Here is a 16,041-nt window from a genome sequence, read left to right as displayed (position 1 = left end):
GACCATTTGGAAGACCCATTTGCAACCAAGCTTTAACTTCCTGACTGATGTCTTGAGATGTTGCTACAATATATCCACATAATTTTACTTCCTCATGATGCCATCTATTTTGTGAAGTGCACCAGTCCCTCCTGCAGCAAAGCACCCCCACAACATGATGCTGCTACCCCCGTGCTTCACGGTTGGGATGGTGTTCTTTGGCCTGCAAGCCTCCCCCTTTTTCCTTCAAACATAACGATGGTCATTATGGCCAAGCAGTTCTATTTTTGTTTCATCGGACCAGAGGACATTTCTCCAAAAAGTAAAATTTTTGTCCCCATGTGCAGTTGCAAACCATAGTCTTGCTTTTTTATGGTCGTTTTAGAGCAGTAGGACTCGTTTTACTGTGGATATAGATACTTTTGTACCGGTTTCCTCCAGCATCTTCACAAGGTCCTTTACTGTTCTGGGATTGATTTGCACTTTTCGCACCAAAGTACATTCATCTCTAGGAGACAGAACGTGTCTCCTTTCTGAGCGGTATGACGGCTGCATGGTCCCATGGTGGTTATGCTTGCGTACTATTGTTTGTACAGATGAACGTTGTACCTTCAGGCGTTTGGAAATTGTTCCCAAGGATGAACCAGACTTGTGGAGGTCTACAATTATTTTCCTGAGGTCTTAGCTGATTTCTTTTAATTTTCCCATGATGTCGAGCAAAGAGGCACTGTGTTTGAAGGTAGGCCTTGAAATACATCCACAGGTACACCTCCAATTGAGTCAAATTATGTTAATTAGCCTATCAGAAGCTTCTAAAGCCATGACATAATTTTGGGGAATTTTCCAAGCTGTTTAAAGGCACAGTCAACTTAGTGTATGTAAACTTCTGACCCACTGGAATTGTGATACATTGAATTATAAGTGAAATAATCTGTCTGTAAACAATTGTTGGAAAAATTACTTGTGTCATGCACAAAGTAGATGGCCTAACCGACTTGCCAAAACTATAGTTTGTTAACAAGAAATTTGTGGAGTGGTTGAAAAACAAGTTTTAATGACTCCAACCTAAGAGTATGTAAACGTCTGACTTCAACTGTACAGTAGCTGCCTTGGTAACCAAACAATCAGACTTGCTTGTTTAGCTAACCAAACCATCAGTCCTAGCTTGCTATTGTGAAAATGAAATGAAATAATGCCAATAATGTTTTCAATTTTACTTTTTTATTTCAAAAGCAGCTCAAACATAGAACATGTAAGATTAAACTATACGGTGCGTTATAGGGAATTATACAACGGGTGGGTCTAATCCTGAATGCTGATTGGTTAAAACTGCAATCCAGACGGTGTCTATTCCACAAGTTACCACCAGTTAAATCTATGAGTTAAAATGCGATTTACTCTGTTCCATCTGACTGTCTCATCAGCCCAGCCAAGCAATTTACAAACTTAATCTCCACTTTAATAAAAAGCATCTAGACATTATCTCACATTTCTTTTAGACTAACATTTCGTTTTCAACAGGGGAGATTTGTATAAACCTTGCTGTCTGTCTCTCCGATATTTGAAACATTGTTTCAATATTTAAATACGATCTACAGCTGTCGCATGGAAATTAACGTGTCGGGAGGCAGCTTTTTTTAGCCTGTCGAAATCGTGAATTAGCATTATTTTTATGGATATATACAAAGAACTATCAATAGAAAACAGGTAAAAAGAAACGAAGTGCAGCTAGTTTCCAGTCTTTCCAGCTTCAGTTTGAAGTGATTGTTAGCTGTGCTGTTGGCTAGCTCCTCTGAACAACAGTGTCCTGACGAGAGAGCACATTTTCTATGCCAGGCGAAATCGTGCATCATTAGCTCATTGTTATGAATGTATCCAAATAAATAGCACTAGAAAAAAGCTTAAACAAAGGCAAATGCAGCTACTTTGTTGTTATTCTGGCTCCACTGTTTGACGTGACTGTAAGTTAGCCGTAGTTGGCTAGCTAGCAAGCCAGGGATAAGAACGTTGCCAGCCAGTATGGCAATGGAACATTTAGAACGAACGACTGGGTCGCGTCCTTAGATGCATAACAAAAAGACTTAACGACTGGGTCGCGTCCTTAGATGCATAACAAAAAGACTTAACGACTGGGTCGTGTCTCTGGCAACCGAACCGATAGAATGAACGATCAGCCGGCTTGGGTAGCAACCCCAGATTTGCGTCAGGACTATATCTTGTGGAAGGATGAAATAGTATGAATAAAATAATCCAAATAATGTTTTTAATGAGAATATGTCAATCATTTTTTGAACATGTTGGTAACCCCTTATATAAAAGTGATAACGCCCTTGAAGCTGCTGTTTAGAGGATATATTGGCACGGTTTGCCAACAACATCCGTGCCAATATATCTTTCAAACACCGGCTTCTCTGGCATTATTAGTTAAATAATGCATGCTCTAGAATGCCAATCAGAAACGAGTGTTCAACAGTTCCATGGTATAAGTATGGGGTAATCTACCTTGATGGATATCTGCTAACAACATATTGTTGAAACTGTTACACAATTAAATGAAAGAAATGTAGTTGGGATTTAGTCGTTCCCAGGAAAAAAAATTCTCACATTTCTTGAGGTAAAAAAGACAACGTTATGTAGAGTAGACAGGAAGGGGCACACTGTGTGCGTCAGACGGACGGACAGACAGAGTGGATCACTACAGTCCAACCCTCAGTCACATATTTTCCTGGCTGCCGCAATCCAGCGTGTACAGCTTGAACTCTATCTCACACACAACCCTACACTGCTTAATATAAGCTATCCTTACCTCACCACACACCACATACAATACCAGGCAGTGACTTTGTCAGCTGCTACAGAATCACACAGTGATTGTCACCAATACAAATTATCAGTGTGTCCTCGGCCCTGTCTGACATCAAACACTATCAACTGATATGAGAAAAATCCACAACATTCAAGTCTGGCGACCAACAACCTTGCACAAACAGAAAGTTGCATTCATCACTCTTAACTGAATATACACTTTATTCATCTTAAATATTCCCATTACAAACATAATGTGCTCTCTAACTAGGGTTGGGCGTTATCTAGATTTTCTTATCGTCATATTGTCCTTCTCTCATACTTGGATATACGGTATTACCGGCTTAGCAGACAAGGGGTCGCCAAAAAAAACTAGAAAAAAAGCCAATTGGGTGTCTATTAACAGAATGCTAACAAAATGAGCACAAGTAATAACACATTTCAATGGAGGCTGCTAGCTAAGTATGCTAACGAGAGCAAACAAAAATAAACTAATTTCAAAGACAGGCAATCCAGCTCATAAAGTTATACATACTGTATATAGGTAGGAGCTACCAAATGTCATTTTTGGTGAGTTTGGACATTTACATGCGAATGTGAGCGAGAGACATTGTGCAAATTAACAAAGTTTGGATGCATTCTTGTCTGAAGGAAGAACAGTACTGGCTCTGGAGCTGCATGTGTAGGCTACAAGTTGTGTCTGTCTGGAGTCGCAATGGGCCTGCCTGCTCTGAGAAGATGAGGGAGGAGCAGGCAGGCTGAGAGGAGGAAAAACGTAAGGAATTCAAGATAGTGGCAGCTGTACAAATAACTCATCCAGAAAGCTAACACAATATGATGCCCCGTCACCTTGTTAATTCAGCCACTTACTTAGACGAATTAGCAAATTCAATTTAGGGGTTACGTTCAATGCAGAATTCTGCGTTTTTCACGCAGGAAAAAAAAGATAAAACGCATAAGAATTATCTTGCTGGGTTTTGTAAAAGCAGATGTAAAATGCTAGTTATTGTCATTTCTGCTCGGCATTAGACTAATTTCATCCTTCAGTTGCACTTCTCCACTGAGATGAGAATTCATGAACTGGCATTCTATCAGCTGACAGCGCTCTGACTGATGTATAGCTACTTTTCTCCGGTACTTTTCTCAGTGTTGCCAGACACCTGGTAAAATGCAAGATTAACTTTAAGCAAAACACTTTTTATGATAAACATTAGAAATATGATAGCCATGCATCGATTTTTCAAAAAAGCCCTTGCTATTTCATTGACAGCTCATTTACTTCTGAAGCTGCCAGCCAATTAGCGTTGCACTTTTTTCTGCCAAATGTGTCACACTAATGTATTTTCTGTGAAGGAAAACTATACTAACACGTCCCTGATCACTCTATTGAAGCAAAAAAACATTGTTTACATTCATTTTAAAATGCAAACCCTGTCAATACAACTTCTGGCTACTTTCTCCCGTTGTGCTATTTATAAACAAAACACAATATAAAATAATGTGACAGGTGAAATGAAGAATGCAATCTGCTTAATCTCCTAACGTATTGCACAAGTTGACTGCAGGTATTTACTTAAAAAGTAGCCACAAATATTAAAATGTAGAGTTGGGAGATATACTGTGTTTTACAATATAATGGTATTGATGCGCGGACCGGTTTGCGTTTTTACTTTACCTTCTAAAACAGTATTTGAATGTTTGGTTTGTTAAATGTGATGCACTGTGTGTAACGTCCATTTTTATAGTTTACTTCGCTACTTGAGTCATCTCGCTCTGCTCTCCCTCTTTCCATGCCGCTTTTTACATCTACAGTGCATTCAGAAAGTATCCCCTTTTCCACATTTTGTTACGTTACAGCCTTATTCTAAAATCGAACAAATATATATATTTTCCCTCATCAATCTAAACACAATACCCCATTATGACAATGCAAAAACAGGTTTTTATCATTTTTTCCCCCAAATGTATAGAAAAAAATAACAGAAATACCTTATTTACATAAGTATTCAGACCCTTTGCTATGAGCCTCGAAATTGAGCTCAGGTGCATCCTGTCTCCATTGATCATCTTTGAGATGTTTCTACAACTTGATGGGAGTCCACCTGTGGTCAATTCAGTTGATTGGACATGATTTGGAAAGGCACACACCTGTCTATACAATGTCCCATAGTTGATAGTGCATGTCAGAGCAAAAACCAAGGCATGAGGTGGAAGGAATTGTCCATAAAGCTCAGAGACAGGATTGCGTTGAGGCACAGATCTGGGGAAGGGTACAAAAAAATGTCTGCAACAGTGGCCTCCATCACTTTTAAATGGAAGAAGTTTGGAACCACCAAGACTTTTCCTAGAGCTGGCCGCCCGGCCAAAATGAGCAATAGGGGGAGAAGGGCCTTGGTCAGGGAGGTGACCAAGAACCCGATGTACACTCTGACAGAGCTCCAGAGTTCCTCTGTGGAGATGGGAGAACCATCCAGAAGAACAACCATCTCTGCAGCACTCCACCAATCAGGCCTTTATGATAGAGTGGCCAGACGGATGCCACTCCTCAGTAAAAGGCGCATGACAGCCCACTTGGAGTTTGCCAAAAGGCACCTAAAGGACTCTCAGACCATGAGAAAACAAGATTCTCTGGTCTGATGAAACCAAGATTGAACTATTTGGCCTGAATACTAAGTGTCGCGTCTGGAGGAAACCTGGCACCATCCCTACAGTGAAGCATGGTGATGGGAGCATCATGCTGTGGGGATGTTTTTCGGCGGCAGGGACTGGGAGACTAGTCAGGATCGAGGGAAATATGAATAGAGCAAAGTACAGAGAGATCCTTGATGAAAACCTGCTCCAGACCGCTCAGAACCTCAGACTGGGGTGAAGGTTCACCTTCCAACAGGACAATGACCCTAAGCACACAGCCAAGACAACGCAGGAGTGGCTTCGGGACAAGTCTCTGAATGTCCTTGAGTGGCCCAGCCATAGCCCGGACTTGAACCCGATCGAACATCTCTGGAGAGACCTGAAAATAGCTGTGCAACCACACTCCCCATCCAACCTGACAGAGCTTGAGAGGATCTGCAGAGAAGAATGGGAGAAACTCCCCAAACACAGGTGTGCCAAGCTTGTAGCGTCATACCCAAGAAGAGTCAAGGCTGTAATCGCTGCCAAAGGTGCTTCAAAGTGCCACGTAAAGAGTCTGAATACTTATGTAAATGTGACTGACTGCCTTGATTCAGTCTTATGTAGCAAAATTTGAAACTGTGTTTTTTTTTTTACATTGGATAAAAGCAGGGACACAAAGCTACAAAATGGTATATCATACACTGCATTTGAGGAACAATGGGAAAGTAATTCTGCTTTGACAGTTGATAAACTTGTAACCTAACTTTTGAGAAAATGGCCTTTGAATGTTTTGGTACCTACTTGAGAGCTCTTCTTTGTCTACACCCATTCAGCATCGTTCACGCCCTCTTAAGCTTTAGCCCCACCCATATCTTTAAGGGTTGATCTGAGTGTTCTGCCCTAACAACAGCAGTCAAGCACCCAAGCTAACTGGCTAATTTGCTAGCTACTTCCAGACACAAATGAGAGAACAGCTCACTGACCATTTTCCTTGCCCTAGCAGAGCTGGTCAGGCTGTTTTTATGTTATCCAGAGCGTTGGTGACTGCAACTGTGCTGCTGGCAACAATTTGTTATTTTTCTGCCAACGTTTACTGACACCGACCATATTCAAAGGGTGTTGAGCGTTCGTAAATTCGTCACTTATTCTGCGCTCTGGCACACTCAGACGAAAGCGCTCTGAAATCGAAGTAGACAGCCAGAGCGAATTTACCAGTTATGTCTATCAACAGTTGCAGTGACATTCTATTGAAATGGATACTTGCATAGTGGAGTCTTTTGTTAAGACATGTAGCTAGCTAGCTAGCTAGCTAAACAATGAATCATAATCCCAACTCATGACGTTACTTTTCTGCATGAATAGCTAGTTAACATTAGGCTATAACTAGCAAAGCAAATGGCTCTGAAATACGAATAACACAATTATACACGTAACATTAGCAAGCAAGCCAGCTAACGTTAGCTAGCTAGCTAACAGTACACGTTAACTTGAAATGAAAACAACTTTCTGTCAAAATTAGAAACATTTAATATCTGAAAATGTAGCTAGCTAGACTATCTTACCCGTATACATGGAATGGACGCTTCTCCGTGTCACGGATACCATGGTTGCCCTTAGTTTGAAGATGTAATCCAGAGACACGTGTTTTCTCCATCTCCTTTGCTATCATACTCGAATTCCACTGATTTCAAAACTCGGTCCTCCAGAAAGTGGAGAGCAACACTTAAGCAGATCTACAACGCAATATATATTTTTTAAAAGACGCGTTAGTCAGGATTACCAATACATACTGACCAGCTCAAAAAGACAGAAGCGTGCTATATGGCAGTCCAATCCGAACTCATTTTTCAGCATCTCCAGCCCACTCATTATCTCAGCCAATCATGGCTAGCGGGAAGGTTTCTGATTTTTTCTGTGGCTAAACCAACTAGGCTCGTAATTTAACAATTTTATTCGTATTTACAGATGGCATACAAGTTTGTTATTAAGGCACATGAAAGTTCACATGTTCCAGAAGGCATTTCTGCCAAAAAATGCATTTTGATAAAAAAAAAACATTTAAGTTCAAGGCTCTCCTGTGAAGTAATGACCAAAGACATACGGTGGAAAAAACGATTTAATACATTTTAGAATAAGGCTGTAACGTAATAAAATGTGGACGAAGTCAAGGGGTCTGAATACTTTCCGAATGCACTGTACCTATTCCCGCCCCCTGTCACTCAAGAGGCGCATTTGTTGTTCCTCGACTACGAGACAATTGCGTTCAGTTTGCATGGTTAATGCAGCACATGCAACAATGTTGATGACAGCGATGCTGTTTTCACTTTGCTCCAATCAGAATGGAGAAAGACCCATTAAAATCGCTTAGAATGTATGTGTTGCCACCCTAGGGTCACGCACTACTCAGAAAGCAAATGTACAACTTTTATTATAAAAAATAAAAAAAACACCGTCATTTTTTTATACCGTGATATGATATTTGGCCATATCGCCCAGCCCTATTGTAAACGGTATTGAAAAACCATCCCGTGGCTATTTCCAAATACCCAGTTATACGGTATGTACAGTATACCGCCCAAGCCTATCTCTAACTCATATGCAGTATCCACACAACACCATGTGCTTTCCAAGTCATATACAGTACAAACTCTACAGTGTGAATTTCTAACATAAGACATGCCCCTGGGCCCCTATCCAGAAATCTTGCTTCCTCCTGACAGACAGAGAAGAGTCGATTAAACAATTAAAGAGTGGCAACTGGCAGTATTAATCCAGAAGTGGCCATTACATCAAGTAGATGGCCTGCATCTGAGAATCTGACACTACTCCTGGGGAAATTAGCCTTAAGACCCCAGGACACAATATCCATCTCCATTACTAAACACTCTGCCGTTCCATTAGACTAAACTAAGGGTGGGGGTGGGTGTGGGGTGGGGGGGGTGTGGGTAAAGCATTTATTTTGTGCCATTTCCAGATGAGGTTTACGGGCTGTGTGGGAATGACACAAATGCAATTTTTCTCCCATTCGCATGCAGCTGTTTAAAGAGAGGGATAGTGGAGTGTACGTTAACACACATAATATTACTGTATCTCTCTATTGGAGCTGTAATTGCCACATGCACGTTTCGGAGTGGCAATCTCGATCCGTTTGGTCTACAAGGTAATCTGAGAGAGAAGAAATGCCTTTAAAGCAAACCATGTGATAGCCATTTGCGCGTGAGAGGATAATGCAGCTATTCCCATCGCCTACACAAAAAATGCACTGCTGCACGGTGGCTATATATACAAGGTGTCTTTTTTTTAAACCTGAACTTCTAATATAGCATTAAGGTTAGGTCAAACACAACAGCATGTCACTGATTTGCAAGCAATGAGGTCTAATAATAACAACAGTAACCCATCTTTGTATCTATCAGGAAGAGTAGGCCTCTGCTCCACATCTTTAGATTTGTTCTGCTGTTGTTAATGTAAAACAAATCCAAAGCCACAGTCCAGAACCAGATTAGACAGGGGCACAGTGTGTATGTTTTTTAGTTTTTTGTAAATGAGGTACTGTTCCATCAGGCCAGCACCCAAAAGAGACAGCAGGTTGCTTTAGATACAGTATCCAACGGGCTGGTGGGGCACAGCCCTGTCCCTCCACACCCTTCAGGACAGGACCCCTCTAGATGAAGACTCTTTCATGTGTAATGAATGTACCCCCCCAGAGCTGGCTTACCTAGCACCATGGTCATGTACTGCTCCTCTACCCCAGCCTCCAGAAGCAGGGGAGGCACGTATGTGATCCCAGCTGCCACGCAGATCTCCAGGCCGCAGGTCAGGGAGTTCAGCAGGACGAGCCGGCACTGAGACCTCCATCCAGGCATATTTACAGGGTCGCTTTTCCACCGCTATGCCGTTACAGGGGGGCTGCTGCCAGGAGAGGAGGAGGCAGACGGTTCCCCGTGGGACGAGGCTCGGGGACGAGAGGACCACTGCGGAGGGAGAGCAGGGAGGACACACTGACACCGTCTCAGATGACCTGGAGGATCCATTCTGGTTTCAGCATTCTGGATCTGAAAGAACAGAACAGAGGAGAGAGAAACAGGTGTTGACAAAAACAGAAAAACTGATTTACTCACTTTGGAAAGCATGAAGGCTGAGAGCTAAGACCGGATAGGTCACTCTCAGGCTAAGGCACCTGGTTGTCAGACGCCTCAGGCACCGAAATTGCTTGATTGCTGCTGCCGCGGAAAGGCTTTCTCACAAGACAAAGAGCAGGACTCCAACACGCAGAGACAGGGACTGTTAGAAAGCCACAACCAGACACAAGGGATTGATACATCAACTAGACTGCTCAGCTTCAGGGCAGCTTGAACAACAGAGAGATGAGTCAGCCCGATGTGGCAACGTGGCAAATGCACCCATTTGGCACTATCATTCCCTCTCTGTTTTCTTAAGGCGGGGAGAGGGAAGGAGGGAGGGCATGACAAAAGTGGTGGTTGACAAAGGGAAAGAAAGAGAGACATTCCGGAGAAGCTTTCTCTCTTTCCTGTCTGCAAGGCAGCAGCAGCAGGTGGTGTCTGGGAGCCGGCCCTCCACTTCTCTCTGCTCTGTCATTAAACTATCCGATCCAGGGCTGATTACACCATGCCGAGTCAAGACACTCCTAACGCGGAGCACCTCGCTCTCATTTCCACCCATTGTTCACCTGAATCGCTGCTAATGAGCCCGTTTCTACCACTTCCTCCTTTGAGAGGACCAAGACCTCACACACAACGAACAGTAACATTGGCTGATCAACTCAGACCGAAGGTGATACTAATTCTGTGTCATTTTCTGCTAAGCTCAGAAAGGGGACATGACGATACACAGGGTTCTTTTAGGCAAGATTACATTACGCCGATTGATAACGACCCTGACTCCAGGCAGCAACGTCATCAATTCAAATTGGAGTAAAAGGCATAGTGCGCATAATGAGACGTTGTCTAGATGAGGGTCAATGGTTCCAAGAGCAAAATAACATTTCCTGGTCTTCCAACAAAATATGAGCGAGGTGGCCTTAGCTTTAGTTCCGCTCCAGTAGACAGAAGGAAAGTACACCCTGATCTGATGATCCTGCTTCAAAGATGCAAGTGAACGCCTAAACAGATCTAGGCCTACATAATTTACTGATTCTGGTCTCACAGTTCCTCAAACGTCTGCCCCATCTCACACACACACACACACACACACACACACACACACACACACACACACACACACACACACACACACACACACACACACACACAGACACACAGACACACAGACACACAGACACACAGACAGACACACGTAAGCACACACGCGCGCAGACAGTGCTCGACCCAGCTCCATCCCATGCGTAACAGAACACCAGAGTGTACACCCTCAATCTCCCAGATCGTTTCCTCTCACAATCCTCCTGTGCCTGGCATGTCAATCTCTACTGACGGACCTCTACCCCCCAACGATGACAAGAAGTGCCATTCTCCATTTCATGCCTTGCTTCCTGCACACTGTCCTTTCTACACAAATAGCCCTCTTTATTCATATATATTATTTTCTCATGAGAGCAAAGCTCGATTTATGCCTGAAGGAAATTGAAGAGGAAAAGCACAAAGCGAGGTAGAAATGACTGGGGGAGCAACAGCGGCGTACTCTAACCCTCAACTGAGCTCATCCACTGAGGTGATGCAATATCACGTATAGGAACGATGAAAGACCATTCCAAAGAGCATGGATCGAGTGTTCCTCAAGTCGGTCACTCAGGAAAAATGGATTGGGAGAAACCCCAGCTGATACCGGATCCGATTTCCTCAGCCTAGGTACCAGACTGATTCAGAGTCAGACAGAAAAGGGAGTCTTGCCATGTTCCAGCCTCCTAAGAGAAAAGGCTCATCCTACTGCCAAGGTGCCATCTGAGCAAGAGATGTGTGAGAACACTGAGGACAGCCGCAGACGCAAAAACAACAAGGTGCTAAATTCATATTTGGTGTGAAATTCCTCCGCCAGTGTGGTCCATCTGTTCATCCCTAGCAAATCAAATGGATATGTCATTTTCAATAACAGACTCAGTTAGTCACGAGAAACCCAGCACAGTAAATAAATACTGTTCAGGTGCATGGAAGGAATTGAGTCTGTGTCCTTCAGGAAAGTTTGAGTAGTGATAATTTGGTTCAACAACAATGAGAGGTGGTGAAGAAACAGAAAAACCACCGCATTAGGCTGTTAGTAGAGTGGGAAATCTAGTTCATTCAAATGTTACATAAATGTTAGAATAACATGTCTTTAAATCGAATAGCAGGTCATTCAACCCAGCATTGGATACCATTAACGATCGCATCATCATAGTGTCAGTGAGCAACGTGAGCGTAGAAACGGGAGAAAGCAGATGCTTTAGCAGCCAGGAACCAGCAGGGGGCCTGGGTCACTCCTATGGAGGAGAGAGGGGACTTTCACACCCGTCAAATCTCATTCCTACCCGCCTCAAACACCCTGAAATGGGCCCATCGGGGGACCAGCCAGTGCTGAAAATGGAATGGCTGCAGAGGTATTGACCTAAGCATTGGTGGGGAGTCAGGGATGAGTCAGGGATGAGGTGGGGAGGGATGTGAGGGAGGAGAGACTAGTCAGACTACTGTGCAGAGGATTTATCAGCACGTTTAGCGAACCCCGAATTATGTGTATTATGTGTAGAATAAAACCCACGTGTTTGGTTTAAACCTGGCACTCCTCACAAATAACATCAACATGGCACAGAGCAGAGCTCTCGGGGGTCAACTCCTGCCTGGACGGAGCAGAGCTCTCGGGGGTCAACTCCTGCCTGGACGGAGCAGAGCTCTCGGGGGTCAACTCCTGCCTGGACGGAGCAGAGCAAGGTAGCCGAGACACACACAAACAACCCACACAACAACCATTCCACACAAGTTTAATGACACTTCTGGCACCACAATATATTCCAGTCAAGCCATCGATCGTCTGGCTATAACCCCAGCTGTACTTAATCAGAGCATCAGCCCTTAGTCTTCTGGAGTGATTACACACACAGGGCCTAGGCACAGGGGCAGCCAGAGCCAGCTACTGTAGAGCGAGAGATGGGGCTGAGGGGGGACGAGAGAGGAGGAGAAGGGGGAAGAGGTGCTTTTGTCTTGTCAGCCCTGCACTCCCTTCACCCCATTACCAGGCCCATTCAGGCCCAGGCCCATTCAGGCCCAGGCCCCCCAAATCAGTCTTAATGGCTCTGAGGGGTATTATTACAATACAAAACAGGCTTTGTATACATTGTGCAAGTCTGAGTAACTTGATATAGCGAGGTACCAGGCCCATTCAACTGGGCTTTTATTAGTGCAGGGTTTCATAAAACGGTACAAAAAAACCAGCAACTGAAGAGTGTGTGTCTTTGAGTCTGAGACAGGAGGAGGAGGATTGCTGCGACATGACATTACAACCACAAGTGCTGCTTCGGCAGTGGATGAAGAAACCTCAAGGAGACTCTTGTGGTGTTCTGGCTCCCTCTGAATGGCTGCAGGGATACAGCACACTAGTTCTCCCCCTCTATGTTCCTGTTCAGGCACCGCTGGCAGCAGACAGAGGAACAGAGCTGTGTCCAACAACAGCAGGCCGCCTGCGTGGCTTTAGCCTCCAGTCTTCCAGACAGTGAATTCCAGATGGATTCCAGTTGAGGTTGAGCAGGCTGGGGACTGGGCTGGGGAGGATCTCGCACTTGAGAGGCCTTCTCTTTGGAGCCTCAGACTCTCATCACATGAGAGAGGCTTGCCTGACCCCACTGCCCTCCAGACCCATAATCTTCCCCCCCATAGCTGTCACACATGACCCCCGGCTTTGGTCAATCATGTGACCAACAGAACAGCTCGAAGTGCGAGTGACAGCCTCAGTCTGGTATGACCATCTTCTTGTGAGACATTGGCACATGAATTTAGTGAACATTACAGTGCTGGCTGTCGACCAGTTGACTAAAAGAACTCTGTCTGGGCTGAGGAGGAAAGACGTCCTTGTCTTATTTCTGGAGAGTCTAATAATACATTTGGCCGTGTCACACTCAGCTACATAATTAGGCCAATGACTCAGAATACATCTTAGAAGTAAGTTGAATATGAAGCAGACTTTAATTTAAAGTTATAGGCAATTCATTTTTGTTATTCATTGTTTTGAAACTTCATTTATCTATACATGTAGCCTATATAATGTATTACATTTTGTTGCAGATCAAGATTCAATTGTCCATTACACTTTTGACCCTGACCCCCCCCCCCCCCCTGCATGCATCACTCCATCCCTGCACCCCGGGACACAGTCCACTGCCGCACAGGTGTGGAACTATAAACCCAATCAGCTCTCCTTTCAGGGGTGGTGGGGACAGCGCCGGTTAGCCTTTCTGACAGACAGAGGGACAGACGGATAGGGGATCCACACACACAGAGCGTTATCAGGTGGACACAGAGCAGAGGAATGCAAGCTGGGGGTGACTGATCTGAGAGTGGAGGAGAGGAAGATCCAGCACCCCTCCCAGGCCTTTCAAACTGTTGAATGGAGCCAGTAACAGATCTGGGAGGTGACCGTTATCACACCCGGCACACAAATAGCACAACAACGGAGATCCAGATTCCAGTCATGTAGCCTCTAATGAATCAATGCCTGATAACGTACCCGAGGAACGCTTCTTTTCACTGCCTCAAACCCTATTATGTAAAGGTCAAACGACTACTATGAGTAAATAGCCTCCTAATAGAGTTATTTGCACTAAGTTAATTGAGAGGCCAAAACCTGAAATAAAATGGTTTTCATCCTGTGCAGAATTGATCTCGCTCATATTTATAGTATTAAGTAAAAACAGTGTTCAAACCGTCTGCCCTCAAAGGGTCAATACACGCCTCCTTCTTGGCAGTGTTGGCACAGTTCCCTCATGCGAGCAAATAATCGGTGTAGTCAAGCATCATCAACTACAATGAGCATGGCGTGGACTGGCATCATGCATGGCTGACAATATTTCTAATCCTAACTGTCAATGAACAACTGAGTGACTGTCTGTCTGCAGTCAGATAACCGTCCCACGTAACAAAAGGATCCTAGAAGAACAGTGTTTGCATGTGTGAATTCACAGTCTGATGGTTCCGACCAGTTTGCGCATTCAATTAGGACTTTATAATAATTCTAAGTAATGGGTAGTATAATTTAGCAAAATACTTACTATGTAAAGTAGAGAAGTACAGCTGATGTCCAAGAGAATTGCAGAAGTGCATATCTGACTACCGCACTGTTTTGTCTACTAACCACTCACACACTGACCACTGGATATTTGCATGCACACCTTATCCAATCAACACTCCACTGGCTAGAGGACAGCTACACAGATCCCTCTTCTTACTACCTGGCCAAACTCATATCATTTATGCTCTCCCCCTCTTTGTCTCCTCCTCTCTGAATGAACCCTCCTCCTCCTTTCTAGCCCTCCCTATATTCTCACGCTTCCCATCCTGTAAAGTCGGGGGAAAAAAACCTGAGCACATCAGGAATCTTCTCCTGGAGGAAAAGATATGGCACGCTGGCTCAAACCTCTTCCTAAAACACACACACATATGCGATTGGCCAGAGCACAACAGGCTGTTCGGAAACAAAGAGTGAATTCATATCAGTTCCACCTCAGAGCTCCCCTTCCTCCTCCCATCTCCCAGTGTATCACTCCTCCTCTCATCTCCCAGTGTATCACTCCTCCTCCCATCTCCCAGTGTATCACTCCTCCTCTCATCTCCCAGTGTATCACTCCTCCTCCCATCTCCCAGTGTATCACTCCTCCTCTCATCTCCCAGTGTATCACTCCTCCTCCCATCTCCCAGTGTATCACTCCTCCTCCCATCTCCCAGTGTATCACTCCTCCTCTCATCTCCCAGTGTATCACTCCTCCTCCCATCTCCCAGTGTATCACTCCTCCTCTCATCTCCCAGTGTATCACTCCTCCTCCCATCTCCCAGTCTATCACTCCTCCTCCCATCTCCCAGTCTATCACTCCTCCTCCCATCTCCCAGTGTATCACTCCTCCTCCCATCTCTCAGTGTATCACTCCTCCTCCCATCTCCCAGTGTATCACTCCTCCTCCCATCTCCCATTGTATCACTCCTCCTCCCATCTCCCAGTGTATCACTCCTCCTCCCCAAAAAGTTTGTATAAAAGCCCCTGACCCGGTATGATGTTAAACTGCCTATCAGGGACAGCCCTCTCACCTCCTCCCAGCCTTAAGCCATACCCCTGTATGTACTCCCATTCCTGGGATCAGAGCCTCAGTCACAGGCCCATTCACACACACTAATGCCACTAACCCCACGGCTGCTCCTCACTTCTCCAAGCAGGCCCAGCCCTCTACGGAGAACCTTTCAATTTGAGAACCGACAGGAGAAGTGGAGCGGCGTGGAGAGGAATCAGAGTGAGTAAGTCATTAGAGCATGGCCTGTAGTTTAAGGAATCTCCATTCCTGCAGCCTGGAGCCCAGGGGCAGATCAATATGAGTGCAGCAAATGGCCGCTGTTAACACGTCCCTTGCACACAAGAGTGGCTTGCATTGCATTAGATAAGCTTTAGAGAGCTCACAGCTTAGGGAATGATCCGAGTTTGTTAGAAGACCATATC

General features: G+C 44.6%; 1 protein-coding gene across 2 annotated transcripts in view; it reads right to left on the bottom strand.

Annotated features, from left to right (window-relative positions):
• The window catches only part of LOC115152234 (solute carrier family 45 member 3), a 54,347-nt gene that overhangs the window by 14,391 nt on the left and 23,915 nt on the right, over positions 1 to 16,041 (bottom strand). The window contains exon 2 of one of the 2 annotated variants that reach the window (XM_029696878.1): positions 9,116 to 9,452. In XM_029696878.1, the coding sequence (XP_029552738.1) occupies positions 9,116 to 9,263 (148 nt within the window). In that variant the 5' untranslated portion in view covers positions 9,264 to 9,452. Of the gene's footprint in view, positions 1 to 9,115; positions 9,453 to 16,041 lie in introns of those variants that run through there. The other variant, XM_029696880.1, reaches the window with a different exon arrangement.

The sequence above is a fragment of the Salmo trutta genome, chromosome 17, assembly GCF_901001165.1.
Source record: "Salmo trutta chromosome 17, fSalTru1.1, whole genome shotgun sequence".
NCBI lineage: Eukaryota > Metazoa > Chordata > Actinopteri > Salmoniformes > Salmonidae > Salmo > Salmo trutta.
The sequence above is the reverse complement of the archived record's forward strand: the minus strand, read 5'-3'. Positions and strand labels throughout refer to the sequence as shown.